The sequence below is a fragment of the Molossus molossus genome, unplaced genomic scaffold, assembly GCF_014108415.1.
Source record: "Molossus molossus isolate mMolMol1 unplaced genomic scaffold, mMolMol1.p scaffold_m16_p_6, whole genome shotgun sequence".
Lineage (NCBI taxonomy): Eukaryota > Metazoa > Chordata > Mammalia > Chiroptera > Molossidae > Molossus > Molossus molossus.
The window spans coordinates 31,021,943-31,048,307 of NW_023425399.1; the positions used below are offsets into that span (position 1 = coordinate 31,021,943).

Genomic DNA, 26,365 nt, shown 5'->3' on the forward strand with positions numbered 1-26,365 from the left:
GGTGCTTTGCAATTCAGGCAATGTACTGCTAGAAACTCACATCTTGATTCCAGCTGCTGCAGATACTATTTGAGGAAGCAAATAATACATGGATGAAGAGAAAAATTATTAAGTATCACTGGGCTAAATAATCAAGACTACTACAAAGAATATAAATAATAAATTTATAATGTATTGCAATACAAATAAGTATTTTCAGTATAAAAATTGCATTTGCACAAAAAAGCTATTTAGTAACAAATACAATTAAACTACATTGGAAACACATCAAAGGTATACGAGTCACATATACAGTATCACAGTTCACAGGTAACTTTACTGAGAATAAGCCATCTGAAGGCCATGCCCTGATCTGAAGGGATCATAGGCTTTAGAACCAAACTGGACCTCCTGGTTCAGGAAAGCTGTCAGAGGTTCATCAGACTGGATGACTCCACATCTGGACCTTCAGGACAAGCTATGATCCTCATGAAGACCAAAACGTAGGACTGAGGTAAAGACATACTAAACAAGGAACTTCTCTGTTGGCACAAAAGATGTACATGAATACTTTCCAAAATGTTGTTACATTTGTCAGGATGGGTCTACCCCACATTTATAACGCTGGCAGAAGTAACACTTCAACATTGAGCTAAAAGACAGATAAATATTGATACATTAGCAAAAGCACCAATCTCCTTTCTTTCTCCCAATTTAATAAGGTTGTATGCCAAAATCTCAGGTGCCCCTACCCTATTATTTTTGTTTTAATCGTCACCTGAGGATATTTTTTCCATTGTTTTTTAGAGAGTGGGAGGGAGGGGGAGAGAAACATTGATGTGAGAGAGACAGACATGTCAATTGACTGCCTCCTGAACATGCCTTGACCAGGGCTGGGAATCGAACCTGCAACCCAAGTAGGTGCCCTTGACTGGGAATTGAACCCATGACCCTTTGGTGTGCAGGCCATTACTCTAACCACTGAGAAACATTGGCCAGGGCTTATCTACTTTTTTTTTACTCTTTCATGTTTCCCATACTATAAAAGCAATACACAGGCTCCATTGTTGAAGGACTTGGTAATAAAAAGTTACATGTTAAGTACTTTCCCTGAAGGACTTTTGTTTTTAATCCCCACAGGAGGATATTTTCAGATAGAGTGGGAGGCATGGAGGGAGAGAGAGAAACATCAATGTGAGAGAGACACATCAATTGGCTGCTTCCTGTATAACAGGGCCGGGGATCAAACAGCAACTGAGGTACATGCCCTTGACCAGAATCAACACTGTAACTCTTTGGTCCTTGGGCCAATGCTCCAACCACTGAGCAAAACTGTCCAGGCCCTGAGAGACATCTTCATCGTCTACCCCAAAGGTGTTACAGGATGCAGGTTCCGCAGGTGTATGTATACCCAAATCATGTCGCAACACTGTTAGCTATCAAGGGGTTTCGGCCATAAATAGCTAAATTTTGGCTTTCTCCAATGTCAAAAGCCAACCTGGCCAAAGCTTGTTCACTTTTCCTTACAGTAGTTATCTTGAATTTCTTCCTGTAGAGGCCGGAGGCTGGCAGGGGTCGTTTGCATGAACGGAGGTTGTGAGCTGAGTGAGTCTGCCTCTCACCCATTCAATGCTTCTACTTCAAGGGAAGGGGCTGCCCGTGTGTTACCCCGATATGAGCTCTCTAAGCAAGTTGGGATGGTGCAGCAGATCCAGCAAGAGCTGAGGAATAAAAGAGACTAAGAAAAAGGCAGCTAGAAGTTCAGCCTTTCCTTCCAATCAATGAAAAGGCGCCCTGCTCCAACTACTCACCCAGAAACCACCACACCCCGACTTCAAAACCAGGTACTTTTAATTCACCTACCTTAGATTTATACAAAATACTAATGTGTAATTAAATACTGATATTACAATATAGGGAAGCATGATTACTTTTTACTTTTTAAATCAAAATCATGTTTCCATGCACTTCTGGAATAAATATATTATCTATAAGAAATACCCTTAAAATCCTATTGAAATGTTAATCTAATTTCAAATTATTTTAGGTTGACTTTTTCCCTTTTGTTTTATACAATCAGTACTGAAAACAAACCTAAAAGTCTCAAGTGGAAAGACATGAAATTAGATGTGTATTTATCAGACCATTTGGTAAAAAACCCACTTTTGCCAGGATGTTAAAAAACAAACAGGAAAAATAGTTCTCATAGCCAGACATTTAAACTTTTAATGAATTTTCTTCTCCAAGATGGTTTTTCTCCCCTCACTCCAATATTTTTAAATATTGCTGAGAAAGAAAATACATTTTCTCTTACAAAATTATATAATTAGATACTATTCGGGGTCCAATTGGAAATTGGCCTTACATTTCTAAAAAGCCAAAGTAGATTGTATGTCTTCATTCCTTCCCCTCTAGTCAAATACTCCATTTAAAAAAATTATTATGGGGGGAAGATTATACAGAAAAGTCCAACTGAAAGTTTTCTTAGTTTATAGCTCTGAACTTGAACTTGATGATCTTTGAAAACATGATTCCGCTGATTGTAAGAGAACCCCGTGAAGGAGGGCGTGCCCAGTGAAGGAGGGCGTGCCCAGCTCAGCAATGATCCAGAGAGCTTCCCAGATTCAGGGAGCTGGAGCTGCCACCATCAGAACGATGGCACTTTGGGTTAAGATGTGTCAGGGACCTACCTGGTGGGAGGGAAAGGACATGAGCAAAAACCAAGATTTTCCCATCCCACAGTTTTCTGACAGCCTCAAACTTGAGGTTGTGTTGCTCTCTGAAGAGAAAAACTATTGGTGACTCTTTCTTGGAGGAGGAGGGATCAAAGCATTTTATTGAGGGTGCTCCGCAGAGGGTAAAGGGCTGGGAGGAGAGATCGGACGTCCTCGGCCCGGCCGGGATCTCCCCAGCATCACAGCTGCCCAAAGCTGGAGACTCAGTGAACCGCACCGTGCTATGGTATGAAGCTGTCAGAGAACTGAAGTGGAAGATGAAAAATAACCAGCTCTAAAAATTAGATTCTGGCAGAATAAAAACTCCTTTTGTGTGAGGCTTGCAACAGGCTCGTTCACGCACAGGACAGCTCGTCTCAGAACCTCCCCCACCCGTGACCCCGTGTTCAAAGTTAAGTGAGGAAAGGGTTATCTAAACAGCAAGATAACAGTACACTGCATGTTTCTTTTTTAAAAGGACAGAAACTTCTGACTTTCATAAGCCTGCACTAGTTATTATTCTGTCTGGACCCAAGGGGTGTAGAATCAACTTTAGTCATCTTTCATAAGTTTGGAATCTAATTTTATGAATTTATTCTAAGACATAAATCAGGTAAGCAGAAGTAGATGGATGGATTTTTTAAAAGAAATTGGGTCCCCTGGGTACTTTTAGTAGATTGAGCATTGAGAGATTTACAGGGATAAAATTCTTTACAAGATTAAGGAAGAAGGAAATGAAACCAAATCTTTCATTTCCACATATTCAATTTCATTAATTCTTTCCCCAAAAGCACATCACTAAAGGAAAACCTGAAATGGTCTTTCAGTTATTATGAAAGTGGTTCAAGACCAGGGAACCCCTTGGGATGAAAACAAAACACCACCATACTCCAGTTGTCTTCACAAGACTACCTTGTACTGGAGAGACTTAGGGACTTGGGGGTTGAAAAAGAATATTGCTAAAGAAACTTTTTGAAAAAAATTACTACATTTTTGGCAAAAAACAACCAAACTCTCCCGTGAAACCCCTACTTCTGTTGACTCTGGAGGTGACGGCACTGCATCCGAGCAGCGGGGCAGTCCTGGCCTCGCGGGCTGCGGGCTCTGATGACCTGCACCCTAAGTGGACCAAAGCAGCTGGTGTCGCCCGGCTGCTGTCTGAGTCCGCTCACTAGGAGTGCTGTGAGGGGTGTAGGGAGCCCGCAGGCCCACGGTGGGAAAGCTGAAAATGTCAAAGGTGAGAAACAAAACATAACAAAGGAAACAGAATCGGGATGTTCCAAGCTCCTTTCCACAATGATCCAGGGCCTCTCGATGTCTACCTCTAAAATGGTGGCCCTGTACTATGATGCCTGATGTTTCTTACAGAGTGAAAAAAGTAAATACTTAACACGAGGGGAAGCCAGACTCCTGCTACATGTGAGGATGACCGGGCTGCCCGGCTTCCAGCCTCTGGGGCTGCAGCCTTGGGGATGAACAGTCCTCACAGGGGCTGGCGCTGCTTCCTCTGGTCAACACTCTCCAGCCCCAGGTACATAAACTTGTGCCCACCCCAAGCCCCCAAACATATCCTAACACCACGCATCCTGATTGTCATGCCTGAAAGATTCTCATTAATATAATTAGGCTTAATGCCGAGACTACATGACTAGAGACCGTTTTTAAGGAGCAGCTTGCCCGCCCAGGAACGATGAGGATTTGGTTTAGACTGCAGACCACAGGGAAGGTGGCACCTGCCTCTGCTCTGTTCCGGGAAACACCGCCTGCACCCCTATGGTCCCTTATCGGCATGCTGACTTTTGCGCTGCCTCAGGGTGTCTTCCGCCACCTCTGAGTCAGTGGAACGAGGCTGCTCAGGGGCACCTCCTGTGGTCTCCTCAGGTCCTACTACGTCCTCCTGGGCCTCCCGCAGGGGCCCCTGCTTCTGGCTGTCACTCCTCTCCTCATCCACACCGGCAGCCAGGTGGTCCTCCTCCTCCTCTTCCTCTGCTTCGTCCTCATCGCCAAGGTCTTCTTTCTCTTCCTCGTCATCTCCAAGGCTGTCCTTGTTTTCATCTTCATTTGAATCATCTTTCTCGTCCTCTGCATCCTGCAACTGTTCAGCCCCATGAGCCTCATCTGACTGCCGACTCTGCTCTGTGGAGGGAAGAGGGAAACCACCTCTGAATGAACAATGCTCATTCAGCAGTCAAATAGTTGTGTTCGGCTGTGAGATAAAATGGGGTAGGGCCACATGAATGTTTTCTCCAGCTTAAAGCTGTTGATCCCACAGGACACATCTCTGGTTGGCATCCTAGCCCCATCCAGGGCTTCTCCACCCCACTCAGGAGATTCACTGACCATGTTGACTCTGGCAGAGCATGTGAGCAGGGAGGACAAAGGTTCCTTCAGGCGTTGTATTTTGTACCCTCTAGAAGGCTCAGTGACCCACGCACCGGTCATGGTGACTGGTTCACCACATGACAAACTGAGCCAGAGTACTCCTCAGCAGTTTTTGGCCAGAGTCCAGAGGAAAAGCGCTCTCTCTTTCTACAGTGAATGCTATTGTTATTGACAGCCACTGAATTGGTCACATGGAAACAGAAATCTAACATCCCTGGGGCTGTGCTTAAAGCTAGAACATCCCTGGACTTTCCATTGTGTGTGCTAATAACTTTTCCTTTTTTCCCTTTGTTGCTGTAAACTGGCTTTTTGTTACTTCTAAGAATTCTAAGGAACACAATATACCTCTAATTACAGTCACATGCCGCAGTAGAACGTTTCCGTCAGGGACGCCCTGCACTTACCAGAACGGTTCGGGAAAACTGTACGGAGCTGAAAAAGTCCTACTGCAGCCGTGGTAACGCAGCAGCGCATGTATCACTCGTGCGTGGCGACACTGGTGTAAACAACCCACCCGCTGTCTGCATCGCGGCCCACTGCACCACGCCAGCACACCACAGCCCGCCCGCCGTCTGCAGAGCGCCCCTGCCGGGCACAGATGGCAGTGCACTGCTGTCCCTGTGGTCTGCAGCGCGGCACACCACAAGGACAGCAGTGCACTGCGCCATCTGTGCCCGGCAAGGGCGCTCCGCGGCGCCTGCACACAGACCGGGACACCTACTGACGCATGTCCCATAGCCTGAAGTGGTGCATGACCGTGTCTGCAGAAGTCCAAAGCCTTTAAATGTTAAAAACTAAAAAGAAATATAAGCTTATTTAAACTCCGACTTTATAAAATTCAACAATTGCAAAGTCTCACAAAAGTTTTCATGAAAACTTTCAAAATAGGATTAAAAACATGCAAATCCAGGACCATCTGGTCTTAGAAAGTGTGGAACAGTGCAAAACTTTGGGGGGATATCTTTTAAAGCACTTCGAATACTTATGGGCAAACAGCAGAGACCACACATGTGGGTCCCCTCCCTCCCTTTTCATTCTAGTTTGAAGAGAAAGGTGTCAACTGATTAATGAAGGGTATACACTTAAAGGGAAAAAGAAATTGCCAAAACAAAATAGTCCTTAATTTAAGAGAGAGGAAAAGAGAATTTTTATTCAACTTTATGTAGAGAACATATTTCAAGGACATGGATAGTGGTAGTGGCTTGGTGACACAGCAAATCGGGGAAATCCACCACTTACATGAGCAAAAAGGCATAACATAGAATCCCCCCAATACTCTGTTGCTGGAGTTGATCACACTTACCAGGACCGTCCGATGAATTCCTTGGAAATGGCATGTAGAAGCATTCCGATATTAGCACCAAGACCTGGAGGGGAAAGGTGATTTTACAGTGAGTAGTAGATAGGGCACTTAGTGCCAAAGAACCTCAAAACGAAGCCTTGCTTCTACACCCAGATATTCACAGGTAAATAATTAGCAGTTGGTCAGAAGTCCTCAAAACAAGAAAAGGGTACAAGTAAGAAGTTCCTATTTTTACATGTGACACAGTACAGGGAATACTCCTATTTGAGAACAGGAGTCAGAGTCGAATGTCTACAAAGCCCACTGAACACTCTTCAGGACACACAGAACTAGTCTGTATGCGGGCTGCTCCTCACCAGCAATAGCACTTCCTACATCAGCGTTTTAAAGGTATTCTAAAATTTTAAAGAACTAAGTCCTAGCCCTTTTGATTCAATTTTACAAACATGAAATGAGTATCCTACATTTTGTTCAGGATTACTACCATCTGTATTTTCATTTATTATTTTACTCAATATTTGGTTCATTAGGTTCAAGGTATGTCAGCATCTGGGGGGCAAGATTTAAAAAGAGGAAAAAGTGGCAGTTTACTTATAAATCAATATGGAAAATTGAGTTTCAAGAGAGAAAGGAATAAAGCACTTTGACTGACACTTGAGAGATACAGTGAGGACAGCCAGTGATGGCCCTGGGAAGGACCAAGAAAATGCATCAGGAGGCGGCTGATTAAGGGCCTGGCACAGTCAGGAGAAGCTGGGTGGCACCAGAGGTCTGGCCCCTTTACACTATAACAAACTGGACCACGGGGGCTCTTGGATGAAGAGAAAGCTCTGAATGCCAGTCTGAGGAGACCGGTGGTGGGCACCAGGATGCACTAGGTTCTGTGGGTTGCAGAGGACAGGATTCCAGCTATTCAATTAATTTGAATACCAAAGAGGAAAATATTTCTATCTGAAAAGTCTGAGATTAAAATTTACATTTTAATGTGATAGTCAAGTGCTTATCAGCTAACTATTCAAGGGAAATATTTTGTTGTTGTTAATCTTCACCCAAGAATATATTTCCATTTATTTCTTTTTTAGACAGAGTGGAAGGGAGGGAAAGGAGGAGAGTGAAACATCAATGTTAGAGAGAGGCACATGACTGGTTTCCTCCCCCACATCCCTGACAGGGCCAAGGATGGACCCTACAACCCAGGTACCCCAGGAACGTGCCCTTGACTGGAAATTGAACCCACAAAACTTTGGTCCGAGGGCTGATAACATTCTAACCACTGAGCAAAACTGGGTAGGGCCATAATATTTTTCCGTTTTTTCTTTTCCATTTCTTAATTCCAACTAAAGGGAAAATTTTTGGTCCTGACATATTGCAAAAGAAAGAAAAAACATCTGCCAGTGACAAGAAACACTGGTATTCACAACAAAATGAGATGGGGTGGGGCTTGGGTGGGAAGTCCTACTTGTGACAAATACCTGGGCCATCCAGAGGGCAGGGTAAGGGGCCGAGAGACCTATGGGACACTTGTCTCAACTTATCTCTCATCCTGCCCCTCCACAAAAACTCTTAGAGGGAAGGAGAACCTCCAAGGTCGCCAAGACCACGCTTCACCTGACTGCATGCCTGGGCTCTACTATCGGCCCCCAGTTATTGGCAGAGGTGACACAGAGCACGAACTGCACACCTGGAGACCTCACTCAAGACAAATCTTCTAGCTGTTGTGTTTTAACACATATTGCAGTGGCAGAGAAGGCATTTTGAGTAGACATGTGTACGTTATTCTATGAAAATGTATTAACAAACAATTTATGAATCCATTATGGTTTTGAAATTATTTTGTTAAACAAAGTCCTCTTCCCAACTTCTATAAAGGGATACTACCTTATATCACTTAATCACAAGAATCAGTTGATTCTTGAATCAACTCTCTTCTTTCTTCAGGTCAAGCCTCTAATAACCTTCCTACACCAATTATTGGAATGTAAGTTTCCAAATGAACTTAGGGCATAGGCAGACCTGACGTGACTTCTTGGGCTTAAAGTCAACCTCAAAGATAAAATTCTAAGACTCTTTATGCTAAGAAAACTTTTTAGTGGTCTTGCAATAGGCTCACACTCAATCTACATTCTCCATAACTCCACTCATAATCTTCTAGGATCTCATACTGTTCTTCTAAAAGAACCTCATACACGTGTAGCTTCAGAAAGAATACTCTGCTAGAAAAATCTAGCACTAGACTATAGATGGGAGAATTATTTACATCCAAGGTCAAATTTATATCCAAAGTCAAATCCTTTTAGGCCAGAGCATTAAGGACATGTTGATAGCAGTAAGATTAATGCATCAGAATGGAACATACCTAGGACTCAATGAATGACATATCTAAGTTCTATCCCTACCCATGAGGTTAACATCAGCAGTCGGATCTCAATATAAACCATAATATGAAGCAAGCATGCTCAGGGCAAAATAAAATTGAGCCTCTTTGGCTCCCTGGAATAAGATTTTGTCATATGAACTTATGACTTGTTATAAAGACAATTACTAATACTTCAAGCTTATGTTTAAAAGACTTTGCTAGCTCTGGCCAGGTGGCTCAGTTGATTGGAGCATTGCCCAGTGCACCAAAAGGCTGTAGGTTCAGTCCACAGGTAGGCACATACAGGATCGATGTTTCTCTCTCTCCCTCCCCCACTCACTTCCTCCCTTTCCCTCTCTCTAAAAATCAATAAAAATATATCCTCAGGTGAGGATTAAAAAAAAAAGACTTTGCTAAAGAACCAAAATTCATTATAAAATGTAAGGACAGACTTTTAAGATAAACTTAACTAAAAGTCTGTCCTTTTTATATAAATATTTGTAATCACCACTTACTCTTATCATATAGCATTTAGGAGTTATGTGAATGATATGTACTATAAGGACTTCTAAGAATTTATATTAATATTTAAATAATTTATATTTATATTAATTCAAATTGATCAAGTGTAGGTAAAGAGAAAGATTAAAAAACTAAATCAAGGAGCAAAACATGCTAAAATACTTATAGCTGCCTATACACTTAAATAAATAAATTTATTATTCCAACTCTTAGCTAAAACATCTAGGTTTAGAAAAATGCATAGTTACTTACTAGATACTGATTGTTATACCCAAAGTAGACATGTGATGTGCTTTGCATCTGCCTTTTTTTTTTTTTTCACAATGCTGTCTGTGTTTTTTAATCAACATTATCTCATAAAATCCACCTTGGGAAAACTAGAGTGTATGTATAAGCAGCTGGCCAGGATTAGAGGTTTAACTGGAGGATATGAACAAGAAAAAAATCATCTCGTTTACTGGAGAACAAATCCACAGCATTGGCCTTATCACCACGGTGTTGCAATCAAGTAGGCAACGTGTGAAATCCCTGCTGATGGGGTGGTCTTGGAAACTATCAATTCAAGTACGGTCTCTAGTTCTCCTTTCCTCACTGCCTATATTTGTGGAGGCACACATCTCCAGAATATTTAAGGGATAGGGTTAGGAGACCATGATTTAATTAATTTTCCATTATATCTCAAATTACCATTGAAAGCAGAATCGAACAAGCAAATGCTATTTAACTACTTAGATAACACACAAAATGACGTTTCTTTGTGGGCTTTTTCTTTCTTGGCTGCTTTGTAGTTCTGCATGAAACCCATCTATCTGGCTTTCAAGAGAGGAAAAGAGATTAGCATTATTATCTCTTACCAGACCCATTAGAAGGCCAAAAATCAAGGTGGCTATGATGAAAAAGACATAAGAACACCAAGCAGGAATTCCAAGGGTCACTGTGAAATAGTTGTGAAGATGCTGTAATCAAAAGAAAAACAATTACTTATAATGAGGACCAAAAATGTTTAAATCTGCTGTGGCTATAACTCAAGTTGGCAAACTGTTTCCACATATAGGAGCTCCCACAAAGGTCATCCAGTGGTTTATGATTCTTCAAGAACAAGTCAATCTTTACAACACTGAGAATCTCAGAGTAATACACAAGGTGGTATCTAGTAAGAGTTATAGTTCTTTGGAGTTCATGATCTGATAGAACTCTGGTAGAGTTGCTTTTCTAGTCCCTTCTTCCATGATGATAGATTTTTTGGGTCAGCTCCGCTAATAATTATATTTACCTCAATATGTACTTGTAATTTGGCATTCATAAAAAATTAAACTGCTTGGACCATGACCTATTTTTAGGTGGAACTAAATACTACTTACAATTTTCAATGTCTCCATACTTCCTCTTTCTAGTCAGACTCTCATTTCTCTACCCCTATCTACCTTTAACAACTCTCCTAAATCACCATAAAACCTAAAATGCAACAGTAGAAAAAAGGTTTCCCCAGTTAACTAATCATGAGGAAATGAGATTTCATCAGGCTCTGAGTAGAGTGCACATCCCTTCATGCTCACTGTTCTCTGGAACTCTATTTGATACCAAAGACTAAAAAAAATGAAGAGATACGACCTGAGCTAGACATTACTTCCATGGTAAAATCACAGAGAAATTAGATATGAACTACAAGTGTGGAGCCAAAGCCCACTTAGATGTGGACTGGCAGCAGCCATGACGATCCAGTGCTCATTGGTTTCAGGCCATTACAGCTTAAAAAACAGTCACCAGCTGTTTACTGGGCACACAGTGAACGGGTTCCAAGCTGAACGCCATCAGCAGGCACAGACACCACAGGAGATAGCTAACCATGAGCCCAAGTTTCTATTTTAATTTAACATTTCTCAAAATCTAAATTACTCAAGTATTTCCCATTGATGTCTCAGTTTATAAATGTCAATACAATTAAATAATATATTTCATTCTGGGTTAAGCCTGAATGATAAACACAAATGCTTGTTCAGCTAATCTAGAATAATCTGAAATTTCCTCTCCAATTTCTTATTCAACTGAAGAGACGGATCTAAAGTCTCAGCAAGTATTTTAGACAATGAAACATGTAATCAAAGTGTTTAATAAATATTTGTTAGGTGAGTAAAAGACACTAGCAAATCCTTAAACTATTCTTTGGCAAGACAAACAATCCTGAATTGTAAAACTGTCATCTATTGACCCCACTGGTCATTCTGTCTTCAGCCAAGTCAATTATTTATTAAGAATAATCCAACATTTGGGAACCCAGCAGGCAAGAGAAGTATTGGGATTTCAAAATGTTTTAGTCAAACCCTTTTCCATGGAAGTTCTAAAATGTATTGCACAGGTCAACTATGTTAGAAAATTCTATGTATTGAATACAGTTTAGGCTTTTCTTGACCACTCTGTGCCATCATCAGGATTAATCTCTGAAATGTATCAAAGAATCAGCAGAGAAAGCCAGTTTGTCTTTGTGCTGACCCATGGATGCACGAATTCTGGAACTTGTTCTATAAATAATATACTCATATGGTTGGAATCAGTAATGTGCAGTTATAAATCCTTCCAGACAGTACCTTATGCCCTTTCTGCAAAGTCAATGACTGCAATAACCCTCCAGAAGCCTCCTGTTTTCCAGAGTGCAGCGTGCTACAGCCTCTGCGTCACTGCACTGAGTCACACTCCTACCCATTCTACCTACCCGCTCACTTGTATAAGCTCCCCTCAACGTTCTTGTATCACCTTACACTTCAGAGGATGTATGTGAGCTTCTTACAGAGACCCTAATAAACTCTGGTAAAATGTGGTCTTTTAGGTGATTACTGCTAAAGTCTCATTAATCAAGTTGTTTTTTCACAGCTGCAGACATAAACCTTTATCTGTTTACTTTATCTACCACCACAGTGAAAAACCATTTTAGAGTATCTTAAAGGTGTTAGGGTTCTTGGTTCTAAATACCTGAAGTTTTTCTGTATATGTTTCCAGGAAATCACTGATTAAAACTGATTTAATTCAGTTTCAGATTTCTGTTTGTTTCTTTCATTGCCAGGCAATGACGGTTTTCACTTGTGAAAAATACTGATCCTTGTTCAATATTATGTGTGGTCACTGCAAGGAAGCATTCTATTCTGTTTCCGTAAAGTACACAAAAATGTTGTCTGATGGGCCTGACACCTTATATTATTATCGATGACTACGTTAGAGCCAATGGGAGCTGCACACAGATTTGTGTAAGAAGGCTGAATGAAGATACCATCAGAGTAGAATATATAAGAACATTCCAGTGGCCAGATGGATCTAAGCAATGAAGCCAGGCCGACACATTCACAGATCAGGTATAGCCTTCCCTCCAAGGAGGCCAGCACTTTCTCTGGGACGTGAACTGCTACAGGTCGGATTAGGTGCACCGCCCATCCAGCCCAGTGCTGCACAGTCTCATTCAGAGCTGGGCTAGCCCAGAAGGATAGAGAACCTTTTGAATTTATATCTTACCTACGTCACATGATATATTCAAAGGAGTTTATTAAGGACAAGCCCTATATCCTTTTCAGTGACTGATCAGAATCCTCAAAACGTATTCCCTGTGTGGGAGCAGCTCAGAAGACTTCTCCAGCAATGGCCAAGGGTTCCCTTCCCCTTTCACGTTATAACCTCTTCAACACGTGCAACAAGGCACAGCCTTGCAGCTCCGATAGGCATTAAGAGATGTACCCTGTGGTTGTGTACCATCTCACTGTAATCCTGTTCTAGACATTAGGTACAAGAGAAAAAGAAAAACAAAACAGTAAGAGAAGAGACACCACTACCTAAAACCCAGGGGGTATTTCAGAGTTTTGAAATACACTCTTATTATTCTCCAGTCTAAATAACCATGGCCTTTACTTCTCATCACGCGACATTTACAAAGCATTAGACCTTCTCCATCACACAGATTATCCTCCCAAAGATGCAGCATACCTTACTGCAGCTAAAACTGGCCATATGTCTGCATAGTAACAGTAACGTTGAGAAGAAGTTAAGTTACTGCATTAGCTCAGTAAGCAGCACAAATTCACCAAATCAAATCAAATAATATTTAAGTACATTCAAATGCTAAACCTAGTTAGCAGAAGTACACATACATTGTACAACTGCCAGAGAACCCTATTTGTTAAAAAAAAAAAAAGAATAAAAACAAAATGTTTCTTGTTGCCTCATCAGAGGGAAAAGTAAATTAATGATGACAACAATAATTATGAATATAACTAACAAAAACCAGTTATCAAGTACGTGGTAGATGCCAGGTTCTATGCTAGGCATTCAAAGTGTTCTAGTAACAGCAGATTATAGCAGGAAAAACAAATGGGCTCAGACATACACACAAGGTGGAGAACAATGACTTGTGTCTCTGGAAAAAAATAACACCCCCCTGCATCATTGTAGCTAACTGTGAAGAGACACGAGAAGACAGAAAAACTGCAGTCTCTCCAAACATTGCCCACAGACAAAACCTCAGCCCACGATCCCGAACCTGCCTGTGGCACCACCTCTGACGGGGAGCCTCCAAGGTCAACCTCTGCACGCCCCTCTCAGGACATTGCCCGCACCGCACACTGCCCTTTAGAGTAACATTGTTCATGAAGTTAAGCAACTTTTTAAGTTGAATAAAATTTTAAAAAATTTATATTGCTAATATAAGTAGGAAGTCAGTATCAATTCTGTATCTAGAAGATGTCCACTCTGAGACACTCCTCTAGTTGTCTGTCTTCAGCGACTCCTGTGAGGTGGGTACATGTCAAGACTACACATGAGGATAGGTATTATAGCAAAAGTGACCATGGTGTCTATGAGTTTATGTAAAAATTAAAATATATTGGGGATTACCATCATGACTAGATTGGGAACAATCTGAATTTCGGTGGAGGAAAGAACACTTGAGATGACCTCCTGGCCCCCAGTGGTGTAAATGACCTCCCAAGGACCCCGGGTTCCAGCTGACAGCAGGGAGCTCACAGAATCTGGCTTAGGAACTACTCAGGGTCTTCCTAACCTCAAGGGTTTATCCAAAGCTGGAACATATGGTAGGCTGGTGTAGAGTTAAGAAAGCCAATGCAGATTCCAACAGAACCCCCGAGTTCAGAGCCTGACGCCCTGGGAGCAACTCTGGCTTCCCGAGAGCCACAACCCGCAAGCTTGGCTCCACTCCTAAGGCAGAAACTCGAGGACTTGAAGGAGTCACTAGTTCAGTATGCTTCGACCTTCTAGCTAGTGCTCCTATTTCTGTTTTATCTTTTTCACACAGAAAAATAAAAAATGCAGAGAAAGATAAGAGGTGTTTTTAAAATCAGCCATAACTTCAGTATCAGAAACAACCACTGCTGATACCGAGTCCTCTCCCCTTGGCGTTTTCCTATATACAAACACACACTCCGCGTAAACTGTACATACTGTTTTACCTTCTCCCCACCGGGTGATACCTACTTTTCCCCGATGGAGGCATTTACATTAACCAACGACCCACCGAGGGGAGACCTTGGCTGAGGAAGGACTGACTCCCATCTGTCCACAAGCTCTCAGCAGGATAAGAGCTTGAGGGGACGTCAACAGTCTGCCTTACTGGCATCAGCCACTCTCTTTCCTTCTCCCTGTTTCCACCTTGTCTTGAAGACTTCATACTCTTTTAATTCCAGCCATGTTCTCTCTCAGCCCCCCACCCCCACCCCCGCTGTGTTTCTTCTGTTCATTGTTAATATGGTGGCACTAGTTTTATATTGTCTAGACTTGAGTTAAAAACAGATTTATCTCCCCCAATCATACATTCAGTACTGATGAAAGGATCTAGGGCAAGGAAGGCGAGGGAGCTGGCTGGGTAGTCAGTTGGGAAGACTGTTTCAGTAAGTGGTTCTATAAGAGCAACACTTGAAGACTGTACCTAGAGGCTGACATGGAAACCAGAGACCTGACAAGGTAGCCAAGGATCGGGTCCCACCAGGCCAGAGATCTTACTCTCTGCAGAGACAACGGCTGCATTCTATAAACACAGGTGGGTGAGAGCCCTTCCCAGAGATTTCATGAAAGGCTCGGAACTTGTTTTTGATGAATAAAGAAACTAAAAAATTTTGTCAAAAAGCTTGGGCAACCTAGATGATGATACAGGGGATAATACCAGATTTCTATTACAAATTTTTGAGGTAATGTATACATACATATGAGAAGATCAAAATAATCTACCCACCTAACCATTTGCATTCCTTTAGTTAGGTATACCCCCCCCAAAAAACACACACACACACACACACACACACACACAATCTATAATCAGGGCAAATGTGTTAGTGATCCCAATAAATATAAATGGACTACACTGATCAGTTAAAAGAATTACTTCTTGCCATATACTTTTTATAAGACTCACTTAAAACACAACAAGAAAAAGACTGACCATGGAAAAACATTCCAGGCTAATGCTAACCAAAAAGAAAAAATATATATATGGTATTAACATTAGATAAAAGAAACATTATAGACTGTACACTGGCCCTTTCTCTGCGGTCCAGTGCATCCGCACAGAATCCATCCATGCTGTCCCCTGTGCATAGCTAACGATAAAACACCCATTCCTGACCTTGACAGGACAACGCTACATGTTGTAAACATCTACATGATGTAATACAAAACTGTTACTCCTTGTCTACACTCTTGTTTATCTAAGTACTAAATACCAAGTTGTATGTGGTCAGGGCCATTATTTTTGTTCCCTGATACTATGTTTGAAAGTAAAACTCTAACAGTGTGTGAAAGCCATGACTAACTTCCACCTAAAGCACTCAACCCACAGAACAAACTCATCTCTTGATCTGCACTTATTATAGATTCTGTGCTGACATCCATGTATTTTCATTCTCCCATTAAATTAGACATTATAATAAGGCCACAAAGCTCGTAGCACCAATATTAAGGAAACAGTAGAAGGAAACCATATGCAACTCATACTACCTGGAGAAGGGAAATGCCAGTTTAATATTATACACAATTGCCAAAAAAAAGTTACCAATTTTAAACAAAAACCACTGTATCCTAGTGACCAATTTAGCTTCTGTTGTTAAAAAAACAAACAAACATGAAGTTGGTGGTCTATCTCAAAACACAGAAAACAAAAAACAACCAAAAATCTGGTTCACAAAAAGTTGTTCTTAAGTTTCCCTCAACATATGTCAATGCATGAGAAACGAAAAGTCTTCTTGCGCTCCTCAAATATGAAGTTCCGCACAGGACACCCTGACCTGCACACAGCTTAGAAAAGACAAATATAGGAACTTATTTCTAAAGATGTGGAATACTTTAAGTATATATATTTAATTCCACAGCAACTGTGTTAAATCTGGCAGGACTCAGCTCACTCTACACAAAAACGGGGAACAAGGTTTTGTGACACATTCAAGATGACATAACTGTCCACCGTTTTCATCTAAACAACAGTTCAAATTCACTGAAAGCACTCAGTGAAGGATACAATCACATACAGCAAGCTCCAAACTTCCTCTTGAAAGAGAGTAAGTACTGAGGCCTATGGGCCACATGGTCTCTGTCACAGCTACTCAACTTTACCCTTGCAGAGGGAAAACAAACATAGACAACAGGCAATGAATGAACATGGCTGTTCCAATAAAACTTCATTTACAAAAGCAGGTGGCCAGCCCTCAGTCTGCTGATCCCTGACACAGAGAATCCCTTTCAGGCTCAGATCATCTTTGCTCTGTAGATTATGACAATGGGAATATAAGATGAAGTATACCCCCATAAGCCTGATTCAGCTTTGATGATTGCTGATCTAAGAAACCATGACTCTGACACAGTAGTCACTGGTCATTGTCTAGTTTACGCCTTTCTACTACACAAAGACACGTCCACAGGGGACCCCTTGTGAGAGTAGTTGTGTGGCTTAAGATGAAAGTGAAATTATAAAAGTATTTACGATGTTTATTTTCCTATAGTTTAGAAGTTACATTCTTACTCTTAAAAAAAAAATACAAAAAAAAAAAAAACCAACCCTCTGCAAAGATAATCACAAAGGGTATATTACTTACCCATATCTTGCCAGAGATGCTAAAAAGACCAGCCATTCCAGACATCCTTAAAAAATAAAGAGAAGAAGAACCACTGGTGTGAAAAAACAAAACTCAGGTCACAGGATCCACCCTCCCATTCTCTGCACTACTCTGTCTTTGTCTCCTGGATTCACTCGTGTTCATACAGAGCTTCAACTCCACACCATCATTTCAGTCACTGTTCAAATCCCCTGGCTCTTTCTCCCTCCATTGTACATACCTGGCAAAACCCCAACCTTGGGCAGCCGCATGTCTCTGGGGGAAAACCAGATGACCAGCTGACTGTTCTTAGTCACAACCCTCAGTGAGCACTCAATACAGCGTTTTTCTGGCTCCACCTGACAGGCTAGCTCCTGCGCTTCCCCTCACACCCTGACACACACCCCTCTCAGCTAACAAACGCTCCTCACATGTCACTGTGAAATCAGAAGCCATAATGTGATCTCTCTTATCTTCCCATCACCCAATCTGAGCCTGGCATACCTGCATCCATCTCCTGTTTCGACAGAGAAAGTCTGTCTGCCTCCCCAGTCTAATTCCTCCACTGTGCCTTGGATCCCAGCCCTCTGGCTAATTAATGACTTGGTGGTTCTTTTTGTCAACCGCTCTTCCTGCATTCGCAATTTCTTCCTTTCTTTTGGATCATTTTCCTCAGCATGAAAACAAGTTCTACCCTCTCTCATCTTTTTTTTTTTTTTAATTTTTTCTTTATTGATTTTTAGAGAGAGAGGAGGGGAGAGGGAGAGAGAGATAGAAACATCGATGAGAGAGAACATCGACTGGCCATCTCTCGCATGCTCGCCACTGGGGATCGCACCCACAACCTGGGCATGTACCCTGACCAGGGATCGAACTGGCGACCTCTTGGTGCATGGGTCTATGCTCAAACACTGAACCACAACAGCTGGGCTAAAAAAAACATCCTTGGACCTCACATGGCCCTCCAGTTTCACGTCTCCAAGGAGGAGCCCACCCTTGCTGTTTCTTCTTCCTTACCCTATCTTCAACCAATGCAACTCTGCTTCTGTCCTCACTACTCCAATATCACTTGTGAAAGCCACACTGACCCCACACTGCTTCCTTCAGCGTCCATGTGTCAGACTTGATCTTCTGTCACCTCTTGGTAACAAGGGACACAGTGACTACTCTTCATTCCTGAGCACCCTAATTTACTTCGCTTCCAGGAAATCGCATACCCTCACTTGTCATCCTGAGTCACTGGTACTAGTCTTCAGTTTCCTGAGTCCTTCTTCACCCAACTTTACTTAATGTTGGGTGTCTTGTATCGAGGTCCCAAGCACTTCTTTTTCTCTCTCTAGGTGATCTCCTCCCTTCTAAAGCTTTAAATACCATCTATACGTTTTGTATTTGTGTTCCCTGAACTCTCCACAGACCCACCTCCATGCATCCAACTTGACAGCTCCATATAGAGACTGCATCTCAAACTTGACATGTTTACCACTGAACCTTTGGTTTCCTCTTGCTCAAGTCAGTAACTGGTGCCAAGATCCACCAAGCACTCAAACCAGAAACACAAGAGACTTTTTGATGAATTTTCCCTCTCCTTCACCTTAGCCAGGTCTACCTTCAAAATATTTTAAATCCACCCATTCTCTCTATCCCCAGTTGCCACCAATAAGCACTAGCACCAGCCCTAGGCTAGACACAGCAACAGCCTTCGTCTGCCCTACCCATTCCCACCCTTCCCAGTCTCCTCTCCTGAGAGTCACCTTGTCCTTGCAGGGACTGATAACATCCAGTTCCTCAATGTGGTCAGGCTTGTGTGATCTGGCTTCTGCCTCTCTCATGGCTTATGTACATATTACTCTCCCGACCATTCACTGTCTTGACCCCGCCACCTTTCTGCTCCCCAGCACACCAAGCTCTTTCCAAATGGGGCCAAAGGCGTGTCACACCCATTCCTGGGAATATCCTCCCCTGCTCCTCACCGGACTAGGTTGTTCTGCCCTCGGGTCTCACTTACGGTCCTCCCCTCAGTGACCTCTCCTAGCCCTCCTCCCATGGAGGCCCATGTCCCCAGTTATTCCGTCTGAGTAAAGGTGTGTTGTTGTTGTTTGAAACAGCCTACAATTCTTTATATCCCTAGTGTTTTCTTAATCTGCGTTACTTTAGTTACCTGAGGGGAGCAGAGGGCCCCCGTCTGCCTTGTTCACTTTTGAATATCCAGCACCTGGAACAGTATCTGGCATAAAATGATGACTCAAGATACTTACAGAATGAAAGTTGCATTTAGACTAAGCTACGTATTTCCTGAGTGTTATATAAATGCTACTACATGACTTATTCCTGAAATATTACATAATTTAATTTTTTTTTGGCAGGGATATTCCTTACACTTGTATATACTAACAAAATTAATGAAAAATAAGACAACTCATTCGAAATTAAAACCAACTATGGACAAAGTTATTAGGCCCTTCCTACCTCACCAAGTATTATGCAGTTCATCATCATGGTTACCCTCTGCTAGGCCATCAAAGGACCACAGGCTGCATTTCTACATACAAGGGCAAGTCCTTCCTGAACTATAATTCAAGAAAAGAGTCATTCCCACATCTTACCAACGTTTTAAAAGGAAGAAAGAATGGCAATGTGCTCAACACCATATTTTATGACGAGAAAACCGCTGGCTCAACAAGAACGGCAGGGGGGGCTCTGCGACCCGCCTGAAGGTGGCCCCTGCTTCCCAGGACTCTAACAGCCAGCCGAAACACACGTGGGCTGTGAAGCCAGAAACACAACATGGGGTAAGCATGGCCATGTGTAGCCTGGATGACCAGATGTGAATATGAAGAAAAACGTAGACTTTCAAGATGCATGAACTGTTCCCTTGATACAACCTGTTTCATTAGTAATACCTTCCCATTAAAAAAAAAGGCAGGTTACGTTAAAGAAGCCGGGGATTTCCAGCCAGTCAGAGGCTCAACTGATTGCCATTTCTTCTCTAAGATATAATTCTGCAGGTCTTCGTAGATTCCGGGACCACGGTATCGACGAAATATCCCATCCTTTGCACTAAAAATTATAAAAACAAATAGATAAAATGATTAAAATAACAAGTGCTACAGATAATAAAAATCAAAATAACTGTTGGTTTTATATGTGAACTACACTCTGAATTTTAATTTGGCTCAAATGAAGAAAAAGTTATAGTTAGGCATAAATCAGAAAGCATGCATAAATATTAATCTATTACATATGAGAGATTCCAAAACAGAAAGCATTAAACATTCTCTTTTACCACCACAAAATTTGTGACTATAAGCAAAGTTACTGCCAAGTTACCTTTTTATTTTTGCTACCAAGTATTTCAATTTTTCTCTTACAACAGCATAATAGCAGTGATTATGATGTTTTAAAAACTATATCTGCATTTCCAAATGTATGTCATTCAAGCCCCTCCCCCCCAAAATGAACAAAACACCTGCTATTTTCACCTGCCCCCATGCATCTTCCCCTCTCCTGCCTTCTCCCCGCAGCCACGCCTCCTAAGGCAAGAATCCACACTCGACATTTTCTCCTCATATATTACTCAGTCACAACCCTGTGACTTAGGGTTCTGCTTCCACGACTCCATGGACCTGCTCATACTGGGGATCTCCAATGACTCCGAAGTGCCACAGGCATAGAGCACTTTCTGTCTGTCACTGGCACTGCCACTACTGAACACCCCCTCCCTCCTCCTCTCCCTTGGCTTTTATGAGCTCTCTGGACTTCCTCCTACTCTGACCACCCTTTCTCAGTTCCTTACTTCCTGTCCTAAGGTTGTAGGTCCACGACCTACTTCTATTCCCATTGCATACTTTCTCTCGACGCACACTTTAACTCTTATCTTTGTGCTGGGAAATTCCCAATATGTATCTCCAGTCTAACTCTGTCTTCTGAGATTTAGATCCTCAAATCAGACTACCACCTAAACCTATTTGAAATTACGTAGTCACTTCACACTACCTTCTCCATTTTGGCCTCTGTCTTCCAAACTCCATCTTATTCTAAAGCTCCTCAATAGCTTGTATTATTATACATGGCCTACTGGTAGTCATCACAAGCTTTTCCTTCCTTAGGGCTAATCAGTCACCAAGTCCCTGTGATCCCACATCCTAAGCATCTCCAGAACTCATCCCTTCCTTTCTCTTTCCCCTCTTACTACCTGAGCCCCTCTAGCCTCACAGTCCTCCAGGTGCTCCCACTACTCCCTCTGGGCCAGCCATAAAGAACTAGCTTCAGTTCTCATTTTCTCCTGGGCTTTTCCGTGGTATCTCCTCTATCTGGAAAGGCCTTCTCTACCTTGTCTAACCAATTCTGACTTATCCATTAAGAATCATTCCACTGGTCCAGCCGGTATGGCTCGTGGTTGAGCGTCAATCCGTGCACCAAAAAGGTGGCCGGTTCGATTCCTTGTCAGGACACATGCCCAGGCTGTGGGCCTGATCCCCAGTGTGGGGCATGCAGGAGGCGGCCAATCGATGTTCTCTCATCAAGGTTTCTATCTTTCTCTCCCTCTCACTTCCTCTCTCTCTCAAATCAATAAAGGAAAAAATAAAAAAATAAAATCATTCCACCTTTTATTTATGTCATCAGAAAAATCTTCTCTACCCACCTGCCCCCTGAGTTAGCTACCTAAAACGAGGTTCATTTCCCTGAAGCGCTCTGGGTCTCCCTCTCCCACCAGCTATCACCCCACAGAGCTGTCACTCTCCTTTCCAGTGCAGAGATGAATGTGCGATGGTATGGAAAACAGCTTAGAATGCTTGGTGCACACCTACTGATTTCTAATATTTACAAGACCAGAAAAGTATTTAAACTTACTGAAAAAATGCTGGGAGAGTGGTGACAAAGAAGCGGCCACTCAAACCTACAAAAAGCATAAACAAAAAAGTTACAAGTCAAACTCCGACTAACCCAAGCACCTACCTGAAATTATAAGAACAAGAAGCCTTGAGCTTGCTTTTATAACCACAGTATTAAATCACATATACTGTTTATTACTTTGACCTAAAAAAAGTCCATTTTTACCCATTTTTATAACCTAATATTTTCCAGTCAGTGACCTACAACTTGCTTATCTCCGATGCGTTACACGGGAGTTTTCTGTCTTGTACATCACTTGGAATTGTGTGGTGGCTCACAGGGCAGGTTATAGAATCATGCAACCTGGGTTAAATACTAAATTCTCCATTTACTAGCTCTATAACCTCAGAAAATTACTTAACCTTTCTGAGTTTCAGTTACCTCCTTGCAAAACGGGTGTATTAAAGCCTGACTGAATTGTTCTAAAGTTAGATGATCTCAGGAGGTTAAATGCTAAGCACATAGTGAAGGACTCAGTCAATTAAAGGCATTATTATATCAGATGTAGGTTTTAAAATAATAATAAAGAATTTGAAATAAGATCATGTGTAATCTTTGCACTTTTATAAAATTTGCAAATACCATAGAGACCATATGTACATTAAACATTTTCTCAATGTTTCAATAAAGCAAAACTTCACTAAACACTAATTGTATATCAAATGCTCTGCTAAATACATGTGAAAACAAAGACAAATAAAACCTTTAATAACTCAGCAAATATTTACTAATTATCTTCTTTGTTCCAGGAATAGTGATAACTGCTCAAGACACATAGGTAAGCAAAAACGTGTAGTCTTTGTTCTCACAGAACTTACCGTCCAGTTAGCAGCAGAGGGAAATACCTTAATACTTACAATTATAACTATGAGCAGACATATATGATATCAAGAAACGAGCATGCCATAAAACCTGAATGACACTAGGAGTAAAGAACAGGTCCCTACTCTTTAAAGGTTTACAAATAATATTTACATGGGCACCAAGAATGAGCAGCCTGGTATTGCCAAAGAGAAGGAGAGTTAAAGGATCCTCCTGGCCAGCATGGAAAAATGACAGACATCATTTTCACATTTCTCATCACTTCTGCCTTTTCTACTGAAGAACAATTTGGACAAAATTAAGTATTTATTCAAATAAAGTAGCTCAAATGTCACATCACTGTGGTCACTTGCAATTTGAAATGCTGAAGGTTTACTTTTAATAACACAAAAGTTGCTTATACCATTTTATACATTAAATTTGTATTTAGCATAATAATTTATTGATTAGTGATGAGTCTTCCGAAAGAAGGATTTGCTATTTTTTTCCTCATATCAAACCAAACAGAGTCTAAAATAGCACTATAGCACTTAAAAGAAAATAGTACTCTGAAGGCAGTAAAAGTCAATGTTCCAAAAAAAAATCATTTACTCCATACATTTATCATTGTACTTTTTTTTAAAGGATGTACTACTGGCAGTAACAAAACACAGGTAACCTGAGAAGTCAGCTTGAGAATTGTTAACATGAATCTCTGACTACAGGGCATTTTCACCTCTAACCTAATAGTGCTTGGAATTCCACTCTAGCAGGGAACATGGATGGGTATCTTTTAGTATATTTTCAACTCCAAATTACCAAGAGAAAGTGTTGGTAATACTAAGAGCTTAAAACTTACCACAGGCTTTTGCTTAAAGTAATAATTATAAACAATTTCACAGCTCACTTCTTTACTAGAGATTCTTATAACCACGCAAAAATTTCATCTAAGGAGAGTGACAATGTTAGGGAATTATGCTCTTTTAAAAATTTTTATTCGTTGGTTTCAGAGAGAAACAGGAAAGCAGAGGGAGGGTGGGGAGGGGAGAGGAAGAGGGAGAAAGAGAGAGAGAGAGAGAGAAATTGATTTGTTGTTCCACTTACTTGCACACTCATTGGCTGATTCTCATACGTGTCCTGACCAGGGATAGAACTTGCAACCAACTGAATTACCTGTCAGGGACTATATGATCTTTGAAGATGGAATGAACAGCCATGGTCCGTGTTGCTCAGTGATCAAGAGCACATACCTGGGTTACAGGTAGGATCCCCGTACCCCCTGTCAGGGGCATGTGTGAGAGGCAACCAATAGATGTAGTTCCCACATTGATGTCTCTCCCCCCTCACCTACTCTCTCTAAAAAAAAAAAAAAAAAAAAAAATCAATGAAAAAAATCCTCCAGTGAGGAAAAAAATTTTTTTAAATGGAATGAACAAATAGCAGCCCATCATTTCAAGTTTCTATTTAGGTTTTATTTCTATCACATTACATAGGTAGATTTCTAATAAGTGTTATAACTGAAGACAAAAGCCAATATTTTTTAATCTTTTTTCTTAATCCTCACCTGAGATATTTTTCCACTGATTTTCAGATGGGGGGGGGGGGGAGGAAGGGGGAGAGAGAGAAAGAGACATCGATGTAAGAGAGACACATCAATTGGTTGCCTCCTGCACAACCCCATCCAGGGCCAGGGATCGAACTGCAACCGAGGTATGTGCCCCTGTCCAGAACTGAACCCTTAACTCTTTGGTCTGACACTCTAACCTCTGAGCAAAACTGTCCAGGGCCTGACTCTTATAAGTTTTTAACCAGGGACATTAAATTTAAACTCTCTGGGCTTTGGTTTTCTTATTATACATAGGCATCATAATTTCTCATAGTATTTTAGTATTAAATAATTTTACATTTATAAAGCACATAGAAAACAAAATCTGCTGTATAATAAGTACTAAATAAATGCTAGCTGTTAATTTCTATCTTTAAATCTCTGATTCAAAGTTGGAGTAAAATGAGAGAATATGACAAACACAAACTATTGATTACTAAGTACTTTGGAAACTGTACATTATTTTGAATAATATAACATATATATATCTTTACTAATAAATGTGCCCATGGAAATCAATGAATACAGAGAAAATGAGAAAAAAGAAACACAGCGACAGGTGGTCTCAAATTTTTCTGATTCAGGGTGGAAGGTGTAACAGGATGCATGCTCCAAAATTGCTAGGTTAAAGGTATAAGAATTTTATGGCTCTTGATATGAATCACTGTGTTGTTTTCTGTAACGGTTGTACCAATATACAAAAGCATTAAGATTCATTTTTTAAATGACCATTATTAATAAGTTGTTGCACCTCAAGACTGCTTCCATTTACATTTGTTAATATTTCTTCAAATGGCAACCCATGTGGAACAGTAATAAGGTTACAGCATCTAACTCAGATATGAGTTGTTTGTTGTCTGGAATAACATACGTACTGTCACTGAGGATGTATTCAGTAAAATCAACAACAAAATCAAGAGCAGCCAAAGTAGTCCTTAGATAATGGTAATGACTAAGCCCTTAAAGATCTGACACCCCAGAAAGTTCATCTCAAATAAATGTCACTTCTGAGAGGTTGAAAGACATAAGAAAACTCTGGGTCTCATGCCAGTGTTCCATAAATGTCTTCTAACCTTTAACACCAATGTTATGAAGTCTCAAGGGAGACATTCATTACCTGGAAAGCTAAAGCATGGCCAACTTCGACCAGAGAAGTACCATCTTGGGTTATGGCTTCAGGGTTTAAACACAAGTTAAGAGTGGACCTTTAAGAATTATAACAGCCCTGGCTGGTTTGGCTCAGCGGTTAGAGCGTCGGCCCGTGGACCAATGAGTCACAGGTTCGATTCTGGCCAAGGGCACATACCTGGGTTGCAGCTCGTCCCTGGCCCTGGTCGGGTAGTGTAACATGGAGGCAACCAGTCGACATGGCTCTGTTTCTCCCTTCCTCCCTCCCACTCTGTCTCATGAGAATGGAAAAACATCCTCAGGTGAGGAATAAAAGAAAAGAAAAAGAATTATAACAGCATGGCAGAAGCTCATTTTAAGGTGCGCATAATGGTTCACTGCAACAAACTTCAGTAAGTGTGGGAGAAACAAGAGATAAAGTTTAACCATAAGGTCTCCAAAATTTCTACATGCCTTTTTTTTTTTTTTGAATTTTTTTTTTTTTATCCTCACCAGAAGGCATTTTTTTGTTGTTGTTGTTCAGATAGAGTGGGAGGGAGAGGACGAGAGAGAGAGAGAGAGAGAGAGAGAGAGAAACATCGACGTGAAGGGACACATCGAGTGGCT

The 26,365-nt window shown here is 41.3% G+C and overlaps 1 protein-coding gene across 1 annotated transcript in view; it reads right to left on the minus strand.

The window, feature by feature from the left end:
• Window positions 1–1,219: 1,219 nt before the first annotated feature.
• Window positions 1,220–26,365, minus strand: part of TMX4 (thioredoxin related transmembrane protein 4) — a 43,451-nt gene continuing 18,305 nt past the window's right edge. The window contains exons 3-8 of the mRNA XM_036244473.1: window positions 22,183–22,228; window positions 20,260–20,388; window positions 17,332–17,377; window positions 10,111–10,212; window positions 6,379–6,442; window positions 1,220–4,829 (exon numbers count right to left, since the gene is read on the minus strand). Of these exons, the coding sequence (XP_036100366.1) occupies window positions 4,465–4,829; window positions 6,379–6,442; window positions 10,111–10,212; window positions 17,332–17,377; window positions 20,260–20,388; window positions 22,183–22,228 (752 nt within the window). The 3' untranslated portion in view covers window positions 1,220–4,464. The remainder of the gene's footprint in view (window positions 4,830–6,378; window positions 6,443–10,110; window positions 10,213–17,331; window positions 17,378–20,259; window positions 20,389–22,182; window positions 22,229–26,365) is intronic.